Source organism: Trachurus japonicus, chromosome 6 (assembly GCF_045865225.1).
Source record: "Trachurus japonicus isolate A0001 chromosome 6, Traja_1.0".
NCBI classification, from domain to species: domain Eukaryota; kingdom Metazoa; phylum Chordata; class Actinopteri; order Carangiformes; family Carangidae; genus Trachurus; species Trachurus japonicus.
Window position 1 is genome coordinate 6,032,101 of NC_140912.1, and position 16,449 is coordinate 6,048,549.

The 16,449-nt window shown below is 43.3% G+C and overlaps 1 protein-coding gene across 9 annotated transcripts in view; it reads left to right on the forward strand.

The window, feature by feature from the left end:
- Positions 1-14,747, forward strand: part of ppip5k1b (diphosphoinositol pentakisphosphate kinase 1b) — a 60,621-nt gene extending 45,874 nt beyond the window's left edge. For all 9 annotated transcript variants that reach the window (XR_015035973.1, XM_085778477.1, XM_085778479.1 and 6 more), the window contains 3 exons: positions 7,410-7,547; positions 9,135-9,248; positions 14,570-14,747. Coding sequence is in view for 8 of the 9 variants with exons in the window: in XM_085778477.1 (XP_085634603.1) it covers positions 7,410-7,547; positions 9,135-9,248; positions 14,570-14,661 (344 nt within the window). In the remaining variant the exon portion in view is untranslated. The remainder of the gene's footprint in view (positions 1-7,409; positions 7,548-9,134; positions 9,249-14,569) is intronic.
- The last annotated feature ends 1,702 nt before the right edge of the window (positions 14,748-16,449 follow it).

Here is a 16,449-nt window from a genome sequence, read left to right on the forward strand (position 1 = left end):
CTGTTGTTGGGGGTTTGACGTTTGACTGCGTTAATTACATTAAACGTCTCCAGGAATTACAAATTCTCCTCACCAGTTTCTGTTTCTCCACACACCCTCGGTGTTTGTACCTTGTGTTGTTTTTGGCCCTCACCTCTAACACCACCTGCTCTGCCTGCATTTGATAATTTGCCTCTCTGATCTCACTGTTTCTTCACAGTATGGAAGTATATGTTCCTTGTGTGCAATATATCTCCCTCCTCAAGATATATTCCCACACGAAGACAATCTGTGCACACATCACAACACGTCCTCTCTTGCACCTTTTCTTCATTTTAAATCATTTATTCTGTTAATTTCTCAGCTCTGGACACAAACTAAAGGAGTAATTCAGAACCACTCTGTCAAATAGTCTTCCACTGTTGAAAGTTTCCACGTTAAATCACTGGTGGGTGTGGTCAGACAAACGTCCTCTCCTGTACCTGTAGCTCCACCCGGCAGTGTCGTCATGGTGCACTGATCCCACCTCCACATCACTGCAGCAAGGTGAGAGGTTAAACCACTGGACATCAGGAAAAACAACTTTTTCAGGGGGTTGGGTTTAGGTTTGCTCCTTAAAATGTACGTGAGCTGCCGTTCAACAAGAGAATGAGGAATTCATCACCATGTATCTTGATTATTGTGTTTCTTTAATCATTGGTTGGTGTTCACCTCACCTGTAGCTCCCAGCAGGATAAAGATGTGTTGTGTGTTGTGTGTTCGGCCTCATTTTCTAGCACCTGGGGCAATGACAGTTGTTTTCGTTTCTCAGTTGAAAGTTGAAACTGTTGACAAGACATTGAGCAAAAAGCCCCCCCCCCACAGTGTGGATTCAATGTGGAGTTGAATTTTAAGCGATCTTGTTGGATCATGTGAATTTAATTCAGTTTATTTTATCAAATTAGTGCCATTTCCCAAGAAGCTTTTCATCATTTCTTATTATTTACTGGAGCTGAAACAATAAGTCAAGTAAAATGCAAACCACTTTTATCTCATTGTAACTTGAATGTGTTTGGTTTTGGACTGTTGGCCAAACCGAACAAGATAGACCATATCACCTTTTTGGTAACATATTTCAATATCATTTTTCATCATTTCAATTTTTCAATTAGTTGAAAATATTGTTAGTTGTGTCTCCATATTTTAAGGAATCTTCTCTTTCTACTAGATAGTGAGTGTGTTGTGCACACAGCGATCCACTCATACAGCAACAGACCAGCAATGTCTAACTATTGAACAAATAAATCTTAGGTCCACCAGTTAATGAGCAGTTTTCTGGTTTTTCATAGTGAGCTTGTTTGTCAGCCAATGAGATTGATGCAAAGTTTTCTTTTGGAAACAGGAGTTGTTGGGAAATTTCACAAGCGTAACTCCAAGGTTATGTCTTATATCTTTTTTAAAGCTGCAGTTTGATGAACACAGTGTGATGCTGTGCACGGGAGATTGTTCACAGATGAGCTCACTGATGAAGAGCTGCTGCACAGCACGGGGCCATAACTCCTGTTAGGAGATGTTGATGTTGAGGGTTGAGGTAGGTACAGTAGCCCAGACACGGCCCAGCAGGACAAATCCCATGTGATCCTACAGTAGCACAGGGGTCGTCTGACACATTGACTCAGAGCCAGAACCAGATGTTAGCAGCTGTCGGTGTTGCTTTAGCAGGTTGTTTCTGCTGAGAACAAGTGGCCAAAGCTCAGTTAAAGGCAGGTTTGTGAGGTTTATCACCTCGGCTGAGTGGCTCATACATGGAGGATGTGGTAACAGCTCTGGTCCTCGGGGTAGTCGACCTTTTGACCTGTCAGCAATGCAGTTTATCACAACTTCCCCTTTTCACCACCTTTGTTTCATCATCATGATGTTATTTGAAAAAAAAAAGGCCTGCGGATTATGGGATGTCACTGTTTTTTTCTGAAATAATTTGGATTATTTTGTCCTTGAATAATATTATTGATGACTCACTTGTTGTGTGTCTGATGTTTATTCATTGACCGTGTCATGGATTATTGGCTGCTGCTGCTGTCTTTATCTGACGTCGGGCTCTTAAATTGAGTTTGCTTTGAAATGAGCAGGCTGGAGTGGTGTGTGTGTGTCTGCTGTGTGTGTGTGTGTGTGTGTGTGTGTGTCTGCTGTGTGTGTGTGTGTGTGTGTGTGTGTGTCTGCTGTGAGTGTGTGTGTGGCTGTGTGCGTGGCTGCAGCAGTGTTCATGGTTGGTCTGAGTCATTCATAACTTAAAGGTCACAGCGTGTATTGATGAAACTGCACTCTTTACAGACGCAGTCAGGTCACAGCTCTGTGCTCCTGTCTCTGCTGCTCCACTGTCGTCTCTGTGTCTCTTCCTCTGTCCCTCCTCTGCCTCTCGCCCCCTCAGAGCCCAAAGACCAGCTCCATGTGGTCCAGCTGCTGGAGGGGCTTCCCGCCGAGCCGGCCCCGCTGGGGTTTGCCCCTCTGGCTGTGGACGGGGCCCTGGCCCACCACCTGCATCACTGCCCCTACCACCTCCGCCTCCTCAAGACTTGGCTGATGTCTGGTCAGCAGCTCCCAGAACCCCTCCATGGTCAGCTCCCAGAATCCTCTAGCCCCCTTCACCCATTTGAAGCGAGCGGGACGCAGCCGGTGCCAGCTGAGCTTCGCATCGACTGCCTTTGTGAACCCGTTGCTCGTTTTTCCGGCTTTGGTTTGCGTCTGTGCATTCATCCCTTTTCCTCTTATTTCTGCCTGATCGTTCCAGCCCTGCTCCATCCCATGCCAAACTGGAAACCTGTGTCTCTGTGTTGTTTGCATGACAGCCAGAGGGTTAAAGGGATAGTTGGCAAATTGTCCTATTGCCATAATCCCTATAGTCATAGCAGTAGGTTCATTACCTTTAATTATCGGTGCATGTTGTTTTGAGATCAGCGGGGCAGAGACGTGAGCTGCTCAGTGAACACAATGGAGGTGAATGGTACATTGTCCCCTGTCCATCATCAATTCATCAAATACACAATCCAACAACTCTAAAACACTCTGGTGGACAAGTTGTGACCTGCACATTCACCACACTATGAAATAATCATGTATAAATATGTAACATTTCGACACATGAAGCAAATACTCAGAACTACTTGCACTTTTGAAATCACTCCGCCCAGCAGCCGTGTCTGGGATGTGTCTGTTTACATTATTATTTCATAGTGTGGCGAATATTCAGAGCGTTTTGGAGTTGTTGGATTGTGTATTTGATCGGTTTGGAGGGACAGGGGACAATACTGTTCACCTCCATTGTGTTCACTTAGCAGCTCACGTCTCTGCCCCACTGATCTCAAAACAACATGCACCGATAATTAAAGGTGATGAACCTACTGCTACGGGATTATGGCAATAGGCAAATATGCCAAAATGTTGAACTATCCCTTTAACGGTGGTCCTCAAAGCTTTTCAGAGGTGTCCGTTTACCTCATCATACTTAAAATCCCCCTGAAACAGCAGTTGTTATGTGTTGATTAAAGGGATAGTTCACCCAAAATTCTAATTTCACTCATTATCTACTCACCCTCATGTCGACTTAGGGCTGGGAGAAGTTTCAGAGTCCTCCGTATTTGGACTTTTTTTGGTGTGTCTTTTTGGACGAAGAAAAGTGAGCTCCGTTTGCAACCGTCATATGGACATGCAGTGCTGCACGGAGCCCCGCTGTAACTCAGATAAGGCACGGAGGACTCTGAAACTTCTCCCAGCCCTAAGTCGATATGAGGGTGAGTAGATAATGAGTGAAATTTGAATTTTGGGTGAACTATCCCTTTAATGTAGAACCTGCACAGACATGCAGCCTGTGTGTGCACACTGGTAAAAGAGAAGAGTGCACTGTAGATCTCTCTGACAGGACATGATGTTGTCAGGAGAGAAGCAGCCTGAGATGAATCTTCTCCTTATGCTGATTTGAAGTCACAGTGGAAAGTAAGTTAGAGCATCTTCTGCTGTGTTCACATAATAGTGAGAAAACCCATGTCAGTTTTTGTATTGTCTTTCTAAATGCAAGTCTGCACAAACAGGACTAATTGCTCTCCATGCATGCTGGGTGCACATTTGATGAACAGCGAGACAAACTCTTCTGTGGAAGAAGAGTTTGAGTCTTGTGTAACTGCGCTGTGTGCATCTTCCATCTGGAGGAACGGTTTGAACTGGGACATTTGTTCAGTAATGAGCTCCGTGTGGCGACTGGAGAGTGGAGAGGTGTTGATGGCATCCATTTGGCCTTCGCACAGTCAAGGTTGGGTACTGGGTGTCTCACCTAGTGTTTTTTACACAATGTGCTTCGTGGCCAGGTGGCAGATATGTGAGTGTCTGAGAGATTTGGGTCATCATCTTATCCCTCATTTTAATTGGCTAATTAAGCGGTTTGCTGGCTTTATAAAGTGCTTCTGGGACATGCCTTGGTGTGCTGTGCATCCCTCACAGAGCTCATCATTTGCAGAGATGACTGAAATAAGTTGCAGATGTTTTGCTAGAGGAGCCAGTCGATTGACATCTCTCTGGCTCGATGTCTTTTTACTCTTTCAAGGATCATTGTTATTTCCTGTCCTCCTTTTCTCTGTCTGCCTGCCTTGGCAAGTAGCTGGATTTATGGTGCAGTGTAGCTTGAGTGTTTTTCTGCTCCCACTGCATCTAGTGTGTGAGCTGAATTTAATATCCACATGAAGAGACTGCAGCAACGCTGAGGAGGGAAATATGATGAATGCCATCCAGTTGGTGTTTCTGTGCAGCTCCTGCTTCATTAGACATGTCAGAATAAACAGGTAGAGAGGAGGAGAAATGTGGTGTAGTAAACCTAAAGATACTCATCTACTGATCCAACAGACTTCCTCTTGAGGCTCTATAACATCAACTGAAGCAAAATGAGATGTAACTGTTAGTTTCCTTTTTGTCATCAAAGCTTTGGCAAAAAGACTTTTCGTGTTGAACAGCGATCTTGGCTTGGCCAAGTGAACAAAGCAGCTTTGGCCAAAATCCAGTAGGAGAAGACTGAGCAGTTGTTAGAGAATGAACAGTGTTTCTCCATGAATCTATCAAAAAACTGTTAAAGGTTACATTATATCACATTTTGAAGGCTCTTTAACATATATTTAGGTGTTTGTTTTGCCTTCCAGCCCCCAAAATGTGAGAATTGACAAAAAATCCATGTGGTTTTACAAGCTGTTCCCTCAGTTGTCTTCCAGTGATGTTACTAGCTTTCGAATTTGCATAGCCCCACCCCTACCTGGTACCAGTAGAAGGGGCGGGGCAAGCAGTGGTTCATTTGCATTTAAAGGGACAGGCACTGAAACCAGCCGTTCTGAACAGGGCTGTTTTGAGAGGATGAAAAGAGCTGTGATGTTTGATCCTTGGGGTATTTTGACCAAAGCATGTCACACACATGCCTTTAAGACATCTGGGAACTATTTTAATTTGTGGAAAAGGGCAGAATATGTCTCCTTATAAAGCAGCTGTTGGAAGTATCCTCCCTCTGAGACCTGACTCACTGTGCTGTGGTGTGTCACACATCTGGCTGGCAATGAAATGTCATGTAGACGTATTTACAAGCTGAGCAAAACAAGCGTTCACAATCATTTACATATTTCGTCCATGAAGGGTCACATGAATGATCCCGTGAGAAACATTAACAGTCAACTAATTATGAAGCGTGGACATTCATATTGGCTGATGTGCAGTTGACTGCAGTCCGTCGTGCTTGTGTGGTTAGATGAGACAACAGCCGTGGAGCAAATCTGTAGCGGTAACACAGTAGTCATGGAGACGTGAGGCTGAGCAGCATGTTCTCTGAGGAGACGGATGAACTCAACGTGTCCATCTCCATCCATCGAGTGACTCCATCATGAGTTTTACTGGACTGTGTTTGCACTTTGTCAGCTTGCCGTGTTCAGTTGTTGTTTCTCAGCAACGTAGAGGGAAAATGAAGTGCATGGATGGATATATGTATGTCCTCATAAATCCCCAAAACTCTACATAGCTCTTTCATGAGGTTGTGGCTGATTCATTTTCCTACAGTTGATCCTAAGGATCATGTGGCTCTGTTCATCATTGAGTTTATGGCAGCTCAAATTATTGCTGTTCTGTGATCCCATTTTTTTTAAAACAGATATTCAAATTTACAAAAAAAAATAGATTAAAGTAAGTATTTTCCATTTTCCCAAGATTTCTTTTTTTTACAGTGTAGATTCACTGTTTTTGCCTCCTGATGGTCCATTACTGTTGGCGGCTTTCCATTTCCATCATCCCCTGACATAAAACACTATTTAATCATCATACATGACAACTATGTACAACTGACAGTCACTATGACAACAGTGAGCAGCTGTTGGTCACTTAAACTTGATGACTCACCATTATGCATCATCTGTCCCCATGTGTGCAATATAGAGTTCGTCTTTTGAGATAATTAACATCTAAAATTGAATCAGTGAACAAAGTCAGACACCGATCAGGCCGAACATCCTGAGCACTGACTGGTGAAGTGAACAACACTGAGTAACACTTCATCATGGCTCCTGTTAGTGGTGGGATATACTGTTTATTAGGCAGCAGGTGAACATGTTGTCCTCAAAGTTGATGTGTTAGAAGCAGGAAAAATGTTCAGTGTAAGGATGTGATCCAGTTCTCCAGGGACGACTGGGTCTCTCATCTTGTGGGCTGTTCCCGGTCTGCAGTGGTCAGGGTCTATCAACAGTTGGTCCAGGGAAGGAACAGTGGTGAAGCGGCCACAGGCTCATTGATACACGTGGGGAGAGAAGGCTGACCTGTGTGCTCCCATCCAACAGACCAGATACTGTTGCTCAGACTGCTGCTTCTGATAGGAAGCTGTCAGGATACACAATGCAGCAAAAGGGACCAACACAATATTAGACAGGTGGTCAGAGTTTTATGGCTGATTAGTGTAAATCACCACAATCACCACGCTATCATAATTCCATCACTTCCAATATGAGTCTGAAGTCTGACCTCAGACTTTGACAGTTTGTCCACTGTGCCACTGACACAACATGATACAGACACAGATTAATCTTCCATGGGAATTAGAGGGAGCTGGTGCACATCATTTAATTTGACATTAATGACACTTGTTGATATGGTCTCACTAACTAAAGAATTAACCAGTTAACATCAGCCATATTATATGTCTGCTGACATATATCTGACTACTTGACTCACGGTGTCTGTAGCAGCCAGACTAAGTGTAGATCTTAGAGCTGCCTAAAGGTCTGTGTGGCTAGTTAACCAATAAAAGCGGCCGCTGCGCTGAGAGAGTGACCAGCCGACATGCACAGAGAGCTGTAACTGCTCGTCCACTTGTTTGGGTCTGATGGAGAAGTGGTACGATCAGCTGTCCGTCTGTCTGTGTGTGTGTGGTGTCTGTGCTGCAGGGTTTGAAGGCTGCTCCATGGTGCCCTCCATCTACCCACTGGAGACGCTGCACAACTCGCTGTCACTGAAGCAGGTGGACGAGTTCCTCAACAGGGTGTGTGAGAGCAGCAGCGAGACACACGCCAAAACCATGAAAGGTAGGTTTACAACATATACTACATACTGTATGGCTACCTATTTGTTTTCATTGTTTAGTTGTTTTCAAGATTCAAGATTTCTTTATTTGTCATTACTCAGGCACATACATACAGAACAAATGAAATACTGTTCCCCCAGCAAGTACCAGTAGCCTACCACAGAGACTGAGAAATCAGGAACAGGTTAAATATATTGATAAAATAAAATCACTTAAGTAGCACTTCAACATTAAAAACATAAAACACACAGCTGGAGCCTGATCACTGAGTGTAAAGATGCTTAGAGTGCATCATCATGTACATGACAGCACAGGGTTTGAATGTAGCACAAGATGCAGCTCTGCATTGGATATGAAATGCAGATAAATGAAGTCACTGGGAGGCTACAGTACATTAATTATAAACATCACCAAATTAATGAATTTAAACACAAACTGTAACTGAAGCTGAGTTTTTGTCCCAACCACAGGCAAATTAAAATGAGAAGATTAGAATAGTTATTGATGTACTGTATCAGCGGTCTCTTTCAATGTGCTTGTAAAGTGCAAACACTGAGAAATTCAGACATTGACTCATTTTCTATGTTGCTTTTTTCTATCTATACACTGCGTCTGGGGAAAAATACAATGTGTCTTTGTGGTTGTTTAATAGATTGATCAGTCCCTGGTTTTAAGACAGTGATCTTGAACACACGGCATCAAGGATATATTTTAAAACAAACTGTCTTCTTGACTGTTATTCTCCTGATGCTGGGACGTGTCATCATGTGAAGCCTGTAATCAGAGGCTCAAGACTACAAACCACAAAGTATTTGGATGATGGCTGTTTGAATATGTCCAGTTCTGTTCTTAAATTGCCCTGAAATATTCCTGTAGTATTGAACTGATTTAAGTGGAATAGACAATTAAAGGGATAGTTCAACGTTTTGGCAAATTCCCCCATTACCATAATCTCTATAGTTTTAGGAGTAGGTTTGTTACCTTTTAATTGTAGGTGCAAGCTGTTTTTAGATCAGTGGGGCAGAGATACAAGCTGCTGGTATTTCTGGGTTTCCCTCGTCAGACTCATCAAATACACAATCCAACAACTCCAAAACACTCCCATTGACAAGTTGTGGCCTGCACAATCACCACGCTATGAAATAATTACATATAATTACAACACATGAAGCAAATACTCTGAACTACTTGCGTTTTTGAAATCACTCCGCCCAGCAGCCGTGTCTGGGATGTAGTTCCGGCTACGCATTTCCCTCTAAAACAACTCTGTCTCGTAACGTTCAGTTATTATCTCATAGCGTGGTGAATGTGCAGGTCACAACTTGTCCATGAAAGCGCTTTGGAGTTTGATGAGGGAAATCCGGAAACACCATATGCTTCTGTAACGTTACTGAGCAGCTCGTATCTCTGCTCCGCCGATCTAAAAACAGCTTGCACCGACAATTGAAGGTAACAAACCTACTCCTAAAACTATAGGGATTATGGCAATGGGCGAATTTGCCAAAATGTTGAAATATCCCTTTAAGTAAAACCAGCTTGGATATCTGCCATGTGGAGGTTGACTGTGATGTGTGTGTCTCTGCTCCAGCTCTGTCCGGCCTGTTCGACTCCCAGAGCCAGACGTCCCTGTACAGCCCCCAGCAGCCTCTGTCCTCCTCTGGATCGGAGACGTCGCTCCGGCCGCCCAGTCAGCCTCGATGGCGTGAGTCTTCTCTACATCTTTACGTCCTTATGACCTGAATTCATTTACTCTGATAGGTGACTGCCCGATATACGTAGTTCCTTAGAGATCAACCCAGAACCCAGGTCCAGTGGCTGTGTTGTTGTGTTGTTGTGTTGTTGTGTTGTTGTGTTGTTGTGTTGCGTTTCCTCTCCAGCGCTCTCCTGCCATATATCATCTTTTAAAGGCCCCATGGCATGAAAAATGTGATTTTGGTTATTTTTTGGTGCTTGGGGAGGTCTCTGGGCCTCGTATATAGATGATATAGATGTATGTAGATAGACGTATATACTGCCCCATGCATCAAACTGGTCATAAACGGAGAAACGCACACCGCCCATTTGTAGGAACTGTCTCTTTAAGACGAGCAGATAGCACTTCCTCCTTTCTGTGATGTCACACACAAGGTAACTCCGCCCACCGCGACCAGTTTTTATCAATTTTTATAAATGCAGCTTAGGTTTCAGCTACTTGCCTGTGATTGGCCCGACCACATGCCACTCAAAAACAGTCAGCCAATCAGAGGAGAGGTTCTCATTCTCTCTTCTGATTGGCCAAATGACCTGTGCCTGCTCGAGCTCCAGAAAGAGGCAACATAAAGGGGCAGTATGAACGATATTAAGCAGATCACAGGTCCTCAAAACCAATGATACATCTTGTTAGGGATATCAGCAGGTAAATAAACCCAGAGAAAAGTGCACAGCATGGGCCTTTAAATCTTCACTTTACAACCAGTTCCCAGATGGTTCTGTGTTGCACCCTAACCATCTGGCACATCAGTTTAGCTGTGTGTCACAAAGTTGTTCCATGTGGCACTAAACACCCATAAGACTTTAATGCTAAATGAATATTTTTAGATGCAGTTATTGTCATAGATAAATGAGTAAATAAAATACATCCAAGATTAAAGCCAGACACTGGCTGTTATATTAAGATCAAAATAAGATAAGACTCTCAATGATAGACCGGGGTCACTAAGCAGCTCCCGCTCTCTGGGAGTCTGGAACGAGGCTTTTCATCCCGGGCTGAGAAGCAGACTGATGCTGAGAAGACTGTGCCCGCTCAGCAAAACCCTCCATGAAGATGAATGGCTCTCGCTCACCCCCCCCCCCACCGGCAGCGTGACCTTCATGTTGAAGGTTGTAGCAGTGACCTGAGAGGCGTTCATTTATCTCCTGTGACCTGGTGGTAACAGATACTGACCGAGTCCCAACACAAAGGTCACATCCTCTGTCCCTCGTCAGCTGAGAGGCAGCCTGTCCGTCCTTGAACGCAGCTCAGGACCGGGCCTGCAGCCAACCATCACATCTATTATTTATCATGTGTTTGTTACTTTTTTCGCCTGATGTATTGATTTTTAGTGAAGAGAGAAATATGCTGCAGGATGTGCAAGATAAATGAAGAACAAGTAAATCACTCTGCTCTTAAATCTGTGAACTATTTTCATCAACAGGAGCAACACGTTTATGTGTGAATGTGGTCAAAGGTCAAAGTCACAGTGACTTCAAAATACACCATGCTAATTATCATGCAATTTAACACTAACATACTTTTTTTAAGCATGTGTTTATTAGTTTTTGTTTGCAATTTACAGCAAATCAAACAAGACATTCTTACAAGCAAGAAACAGAGCAAACTTTTTCTCCCTATTCTCCCTCCCTTCCCCTCTTCCCCTCGCTAAATAAGTAAAACACTAAAACTATAAAAATAAGATTAATAGGATAAAATGATGGAGCGAGAACATTCTGTATCCAAAGGTCAAATGTCATCCTGACGGTCAGTTGAAGCTTTTTAATGAGGTCGACCGGAGTCCTTTTCAGAGCAAACAGAGCTATTTTGTGAATGGGGGTTTAAAACGCGTTCCTGCTTCTCTGATTGGGAGAGCAGGGGAATGACGCTCACGTGATCGGTTACTACATCAACCAATAAAACAAATGTTATGATGTACAGTGTATACATATTAAAATATTCAAAGACATGATTTGACACACAGAATACAGAGATAGAAGCCGCGTCTATAGGCACCATTATAAAAAACAAGACAAATTCATCTCCTCGTTTAGACCATTTGGCTCTAAGGTGACGGTGGCCTCCGAGGACAAAAAAACTTGTTTTCCAGGACTGGGGGTATTTCAGGAGCATGGAGCGATGAGGTGAAGATCTAAACCATTTTATATGTCTGCTGGTTCCTCCTCCTTCTTCTTTCCTTCTGCCTTCTTCCTCATTGGTTTATTTATGCACGTGAAACACGCTCTCTGGTTGGCTGGATTCTCTGTTTGGGCTGTCGTACAAACACGGCGACGCTCTCTAAAGCAAGACCCTTGCTATATGTAGGCTACATATAAAAGAATAATTATAAGGCTATACCAAATTGATTTTATTTTATAGCGATTATACACTTATACAAATATATTCATGGGTAATATATTCAGATTTTGCCAATAAAACTTGACAATTATTACACACTGGACCTTTAAACAAAGTACATATTACAATGCTCACCAGTAAATCAGATCATGATATTAAATGGAGAAAAGCAGCAGACTCTCTAATGGGAGAAGCTGAAACCAGTAAATATTTCTCATTTTTGTTTGATGAATGACTTGATTTGATTTATTTATTCAGGATTGATTTTTGTTCCTGCTCTTCACAAGGTCAGCACTGAACTGTCAGCTTTTCCTTGAAGGATTAATTGTCTATCATTGATTTCTATTCATCCGCTAATACAGTGATTCCCAACCAGCACATTGCAGGGGGGGGGGGGGGTGGAAACACTGATGAATCTATTTTCAACATAAGTAAATCTTCCTGGTTATCTCATAAGCCCATTACTAAAATGATACGTATGCTACAATGATTTTCATTTCATTGTCAGTTGTGTTACGTTTTAAATGGCCACCATTGGAGAATCACCAACACGGATGAGTGAGGGTTGAACTCATGGTCTGACAAACCAGACCAAACAGGTTGGGAACCACTGGTCTAATAGATGATCAGTCACTTTGAGCAGCACCCTGAGATAACTGTCATGAACTCAGCACAGTGAGTTGTATTTCATCAAACACATTAAGCAGCTAAAAGGCCCCAGACTGTCAGATGAGCTAAGTAACAGCAGCAGTGGTGACCGTCCTGTGGGATCAGTTATAAACTCCAGTAAAATGGACCAGCCCAGTCCATCCTTTTCATTGTTGTTATCCTCCTCCTCCTCCTCTTCTCCTCCTTCTTTCAGCCTGTTTTTCTCTTTTCTCCCCCTGCGCTGTGATGTGAGGTGATTAATTTATCCTCTTCCAGCTGTTGTTGGTTGATCTGCTCTCAGATCTCTCTTTTCCTTCCCTCTCTCCTTCCAGCAGCATTGTGTTGTATTGACACTGGGCTCACTGCGGGTGACTCCTCAGCTCTCTGTTCTGGTCTCGGTCTGTTCTCTGTCCCGTCGGTACCTGCTCCAGATCGAGCCGGTTCAGGCTGGTTCATCAGGCAGCGTCCAGTCAGGGCGCAGCAGGTTAGAGCTGCCTCAATACGACACTTGTTCTGCTGCTGCTGTGGCGCTGCCTGTAGTTAAAGGACAGAGCCACACTACGTCACACACTCACTGTGATTTCATTCATTCAGTTAAAAATATGTACGGTATATATTAAAGCAGAAGTAAGCTGAATATGTGTGTTAATATAAGTCTTAAATAGTTATATCTTCCGACAGCAGTCACTTCTATAGAGTGTTTGGTCTGAAACACGGGTCTGTCAGTCACTCTGCTCTGCTCTGAGCCGAGGAGAAAACTTTCCTTGTATCCTACAACCTTTATCCAATGAGGAGAGAGAACGGCATAAAGGGGCAGTCCTCTCTGTGTGTGCAGCCAAGGGATGCGCGTGAATGTGGTGACGTAGGGACGAGGGCGGGGACTGCTAACTCCATCGGCTGACAGGAAGTTAGCCAAAACCACCGGATCGCTTACTTCTGCTTTAATAGAATAATATACAGTAATAATATTTAATATATCTTTCCAGATTATCATTATACATACTGACTTAAAGGTCCAGTGTGGAAAAAATTTAAAAGATTAGGGTTAGGTTAGATTGGCAAAATCTGAATGCTACCTATGAATAGAAAAATGTTCAAAACGAGGAGCGCTACGTGGACTCCTTTCTCCAAACTAGAGGTGCTCTTTGGAGAGGGATCCAAGGGATGTGGAAAAACAAAGAAAAACTCCAAGGCACTCTCTTGAGTTAATAAAAATGCCTTTTTGTATCAGCATCAAGCCTTCATTTGACTCCCTGATGACGGCTTGATGCCGAAACGCATCGTAGTCATTTTGAAACATGTCATTGTGACAATGCCAGAGTAATTAAAGGCATTTTTATTAACTCAAGAGAGTGCCTTGGAGTTTTTCTTTGTTTTTCCACTACCTATGAATAGATTTGTGCAAGTATATAATCGCTATAAAATAAAATTTGTTTGGTTTTCGTAGTCTAATCCACAAGTTTCCGAACGTCATCTATGGTCATTTCTGGTGGAATTGTACGTTTACATTTTCCATGGTTTTCAGGCGTTGTCATAGTTGCGGTAAAGGCATGGATCTATTAACGCTGGCTTTTAACATGGATGTCAATTTGTGTGATATCCATTGTTAAAAGCTGGTGTGATGATCCATGCGTTTTACAGATTTTCATTGAAAAAAAAATCCATGCATTTACTGCGACTACAGAAACAATGGAAACGTAAACATAAAATTCCACCGGAAGAGCAAAACCGGCTTACGTTTTTGACTTTCAGAAAAAGGTGGATAATTATTTTATAGATACATATAGTTTCACGAGTTTTGTGTTCATAAATAAACCAATGAAGAAGGAGGAGGAGGAAACAGCAGACATATTGAAAAGTGGTTTAGATCTTCACCTCATCGCTCCATGATCCTGAAATACTCCCAGTCCTGGTAAACAAGTCCTTTAAATGTGAGGATTCATCAAGCCCAAAAAAACTGTTTTCACAAAGTTCTCCATGGCAACAGAGGATGAAGTACTGAGGGGATGGTGCTGTTGCTTTCCTGTGTTTTAAACCTGATAACCCCTGGCCCCTCATTTCATTTAACAACCCTCCACATGACGCACCAACAGGCCAGTTCCCCCACAAACAGCGAGGATGAGCCGGATGCCTCCGTCACCGCTCAGCAGAGGATTTAGTAGCAGAGAACTGATCTGTTGTCAGATGTTTGTACAGTTTGTGCACATCGCTGTGTGCACTGGGATCATTGTGTTTCTCAGCAACAGAGATAATTGACTGAATCTTCTGTTTGTTTGGTTTTTGTTCAGATGGCAGCATCCCCTCCAGTGCGGTGTCCAGCGCGGGCCCCTCCTCCCCCATCACTGAGAGCTCAGGACTCAACTTCAGCTTCAGTGAGTAGACTGAGGCTGTGTGAAGAACACAAAAGGACTTCTGGGAGGCTGAGGTCATGATCGAAAGACCACCGTGGTGTTCTTCTGATAACATAATCAGTAAGAAGCAGAAAAAAAACACTGGAGGAAGATGCAGATGCTCTGCTCTGTTATTCCAAACACAGACTGCATGAGGACCTGGACTCTCGCTCCCCGCTCTGTGCTGGGCCTTCATGTACCTCTTCAGTTTCTCTCTACATGTTCATCCACCAGCTCTCACTGACTGTGTTACATTCACACCAGCTGTGCCTTCAGTTGCCCATGTTATACAGTCGCTAAAACCATGTTCTACAGTAGCTAAAACCATGTTCTACAGTAGCTAAAACCATGTTATACAGTAGCTAAAACCATGTTCTACAGTAGCTAAAACCATGTTATACGGTACTGTGCAAAAGTTTTAGGCAGATGTGAAATGCAGTGAATGAACAGAAGAGAAATCTAAATCAAATCAGTATTTGTTGTGACCCACCCTCTGCCTTCAAAACAGCATGAATTCTTCTAGGTTCTTGCACACAGGCAGAATAGCAGAATAACCACAGATCTTGTGTGGATGTCGGCCTCCTCAGATCCTTCTGTCTCTTCATGTAAACCCAACAGACTCCATGATGGTGAGATCAGGGCTCAGTGGAGGCCAGTACATCACTTCTAGGACTTCTTGTTCTTCTTTAGGCTTGAACATGCAAAAGTCTGGGCACCCCTGGTCAAAATGTCTGTTAATGTGAACAGTTCATCAAGTGGAAGATGAAAGGATCTCCAAAAGGCATAACATTACAGATGACACATCTTTTACATTTTCAAATGACTGAATGAGTAAAAGAAAAGGACCTGCAGTAAAGGTTGGCCACCCTCATAGTTAATACCTAGACGCCCAGACTGATGGTATTGCATGATGGGTAAGCATTCTTACTTCACTGCCTAAAACTTTTGCACAGTGCTGTATTTTGAGGAATCCTGTTTTCTTTCTGACCTGACCTGCAGATATTTGAGCTGAAATCCACAACAGACTGAGTGGAAGCGTCAACAGTAACGTCACCATAATCTCTGCTGCATGAGAACAGCACAGCAGCCCGGCCTGAGAGGGAAATGTGGCCGTAGCTTTTTGAACTTGACATGAAACTGAGTGACATTTGACAACTTCGACTTCAAAGCCTCAAATATCAGAACCTCAGCTGAGAGTGGAGGCTGTAAGCTCCCGAAATATATATCTGCACTCTGTTGCCTAGTATTACATGAGAGGACTAATATCACTTTCATAACTCAATGCCAAATCTGATGCTACAGCCACCGAGCAGTTAGCCTAGTTTAGCACAAAGACAGGAAACGGGAGGGGGGGGGGGGATGAGCTCGTCTGGCTCAGTCCAAAAATAACACATCAGCACCGCTAATTAACACCACATATCTTTTTTTTTGTTTGTTTGTTTTCTTTTTTTAATTTGCACAGAAGCACAGTATGAAAACAGGCGTTTGGTTTTACAGTTGTGTTTGTCTGCTGAGTTATTGATCTGCTGGCTGCAGCGGCTCATTTGTACAGTATGTCTTCTCTCTGTCTGTCTGAACTGAGGACATGTTACATGCTAATCAGTGAGCTGTAGCCATGATGGTGAGATATGTAGATGTTGTTTCTCCCTGTTTCCAGTCTAAAAGCCAAAGTGTCGTCTGGCTGCTGAATCCATCAGACGGTGATGTAGATCCTCTCATCCCACTGTTCCTTTAACATCCATTCTCTGGCCCACATTAGCTCGGTACCTGCTGCCGCT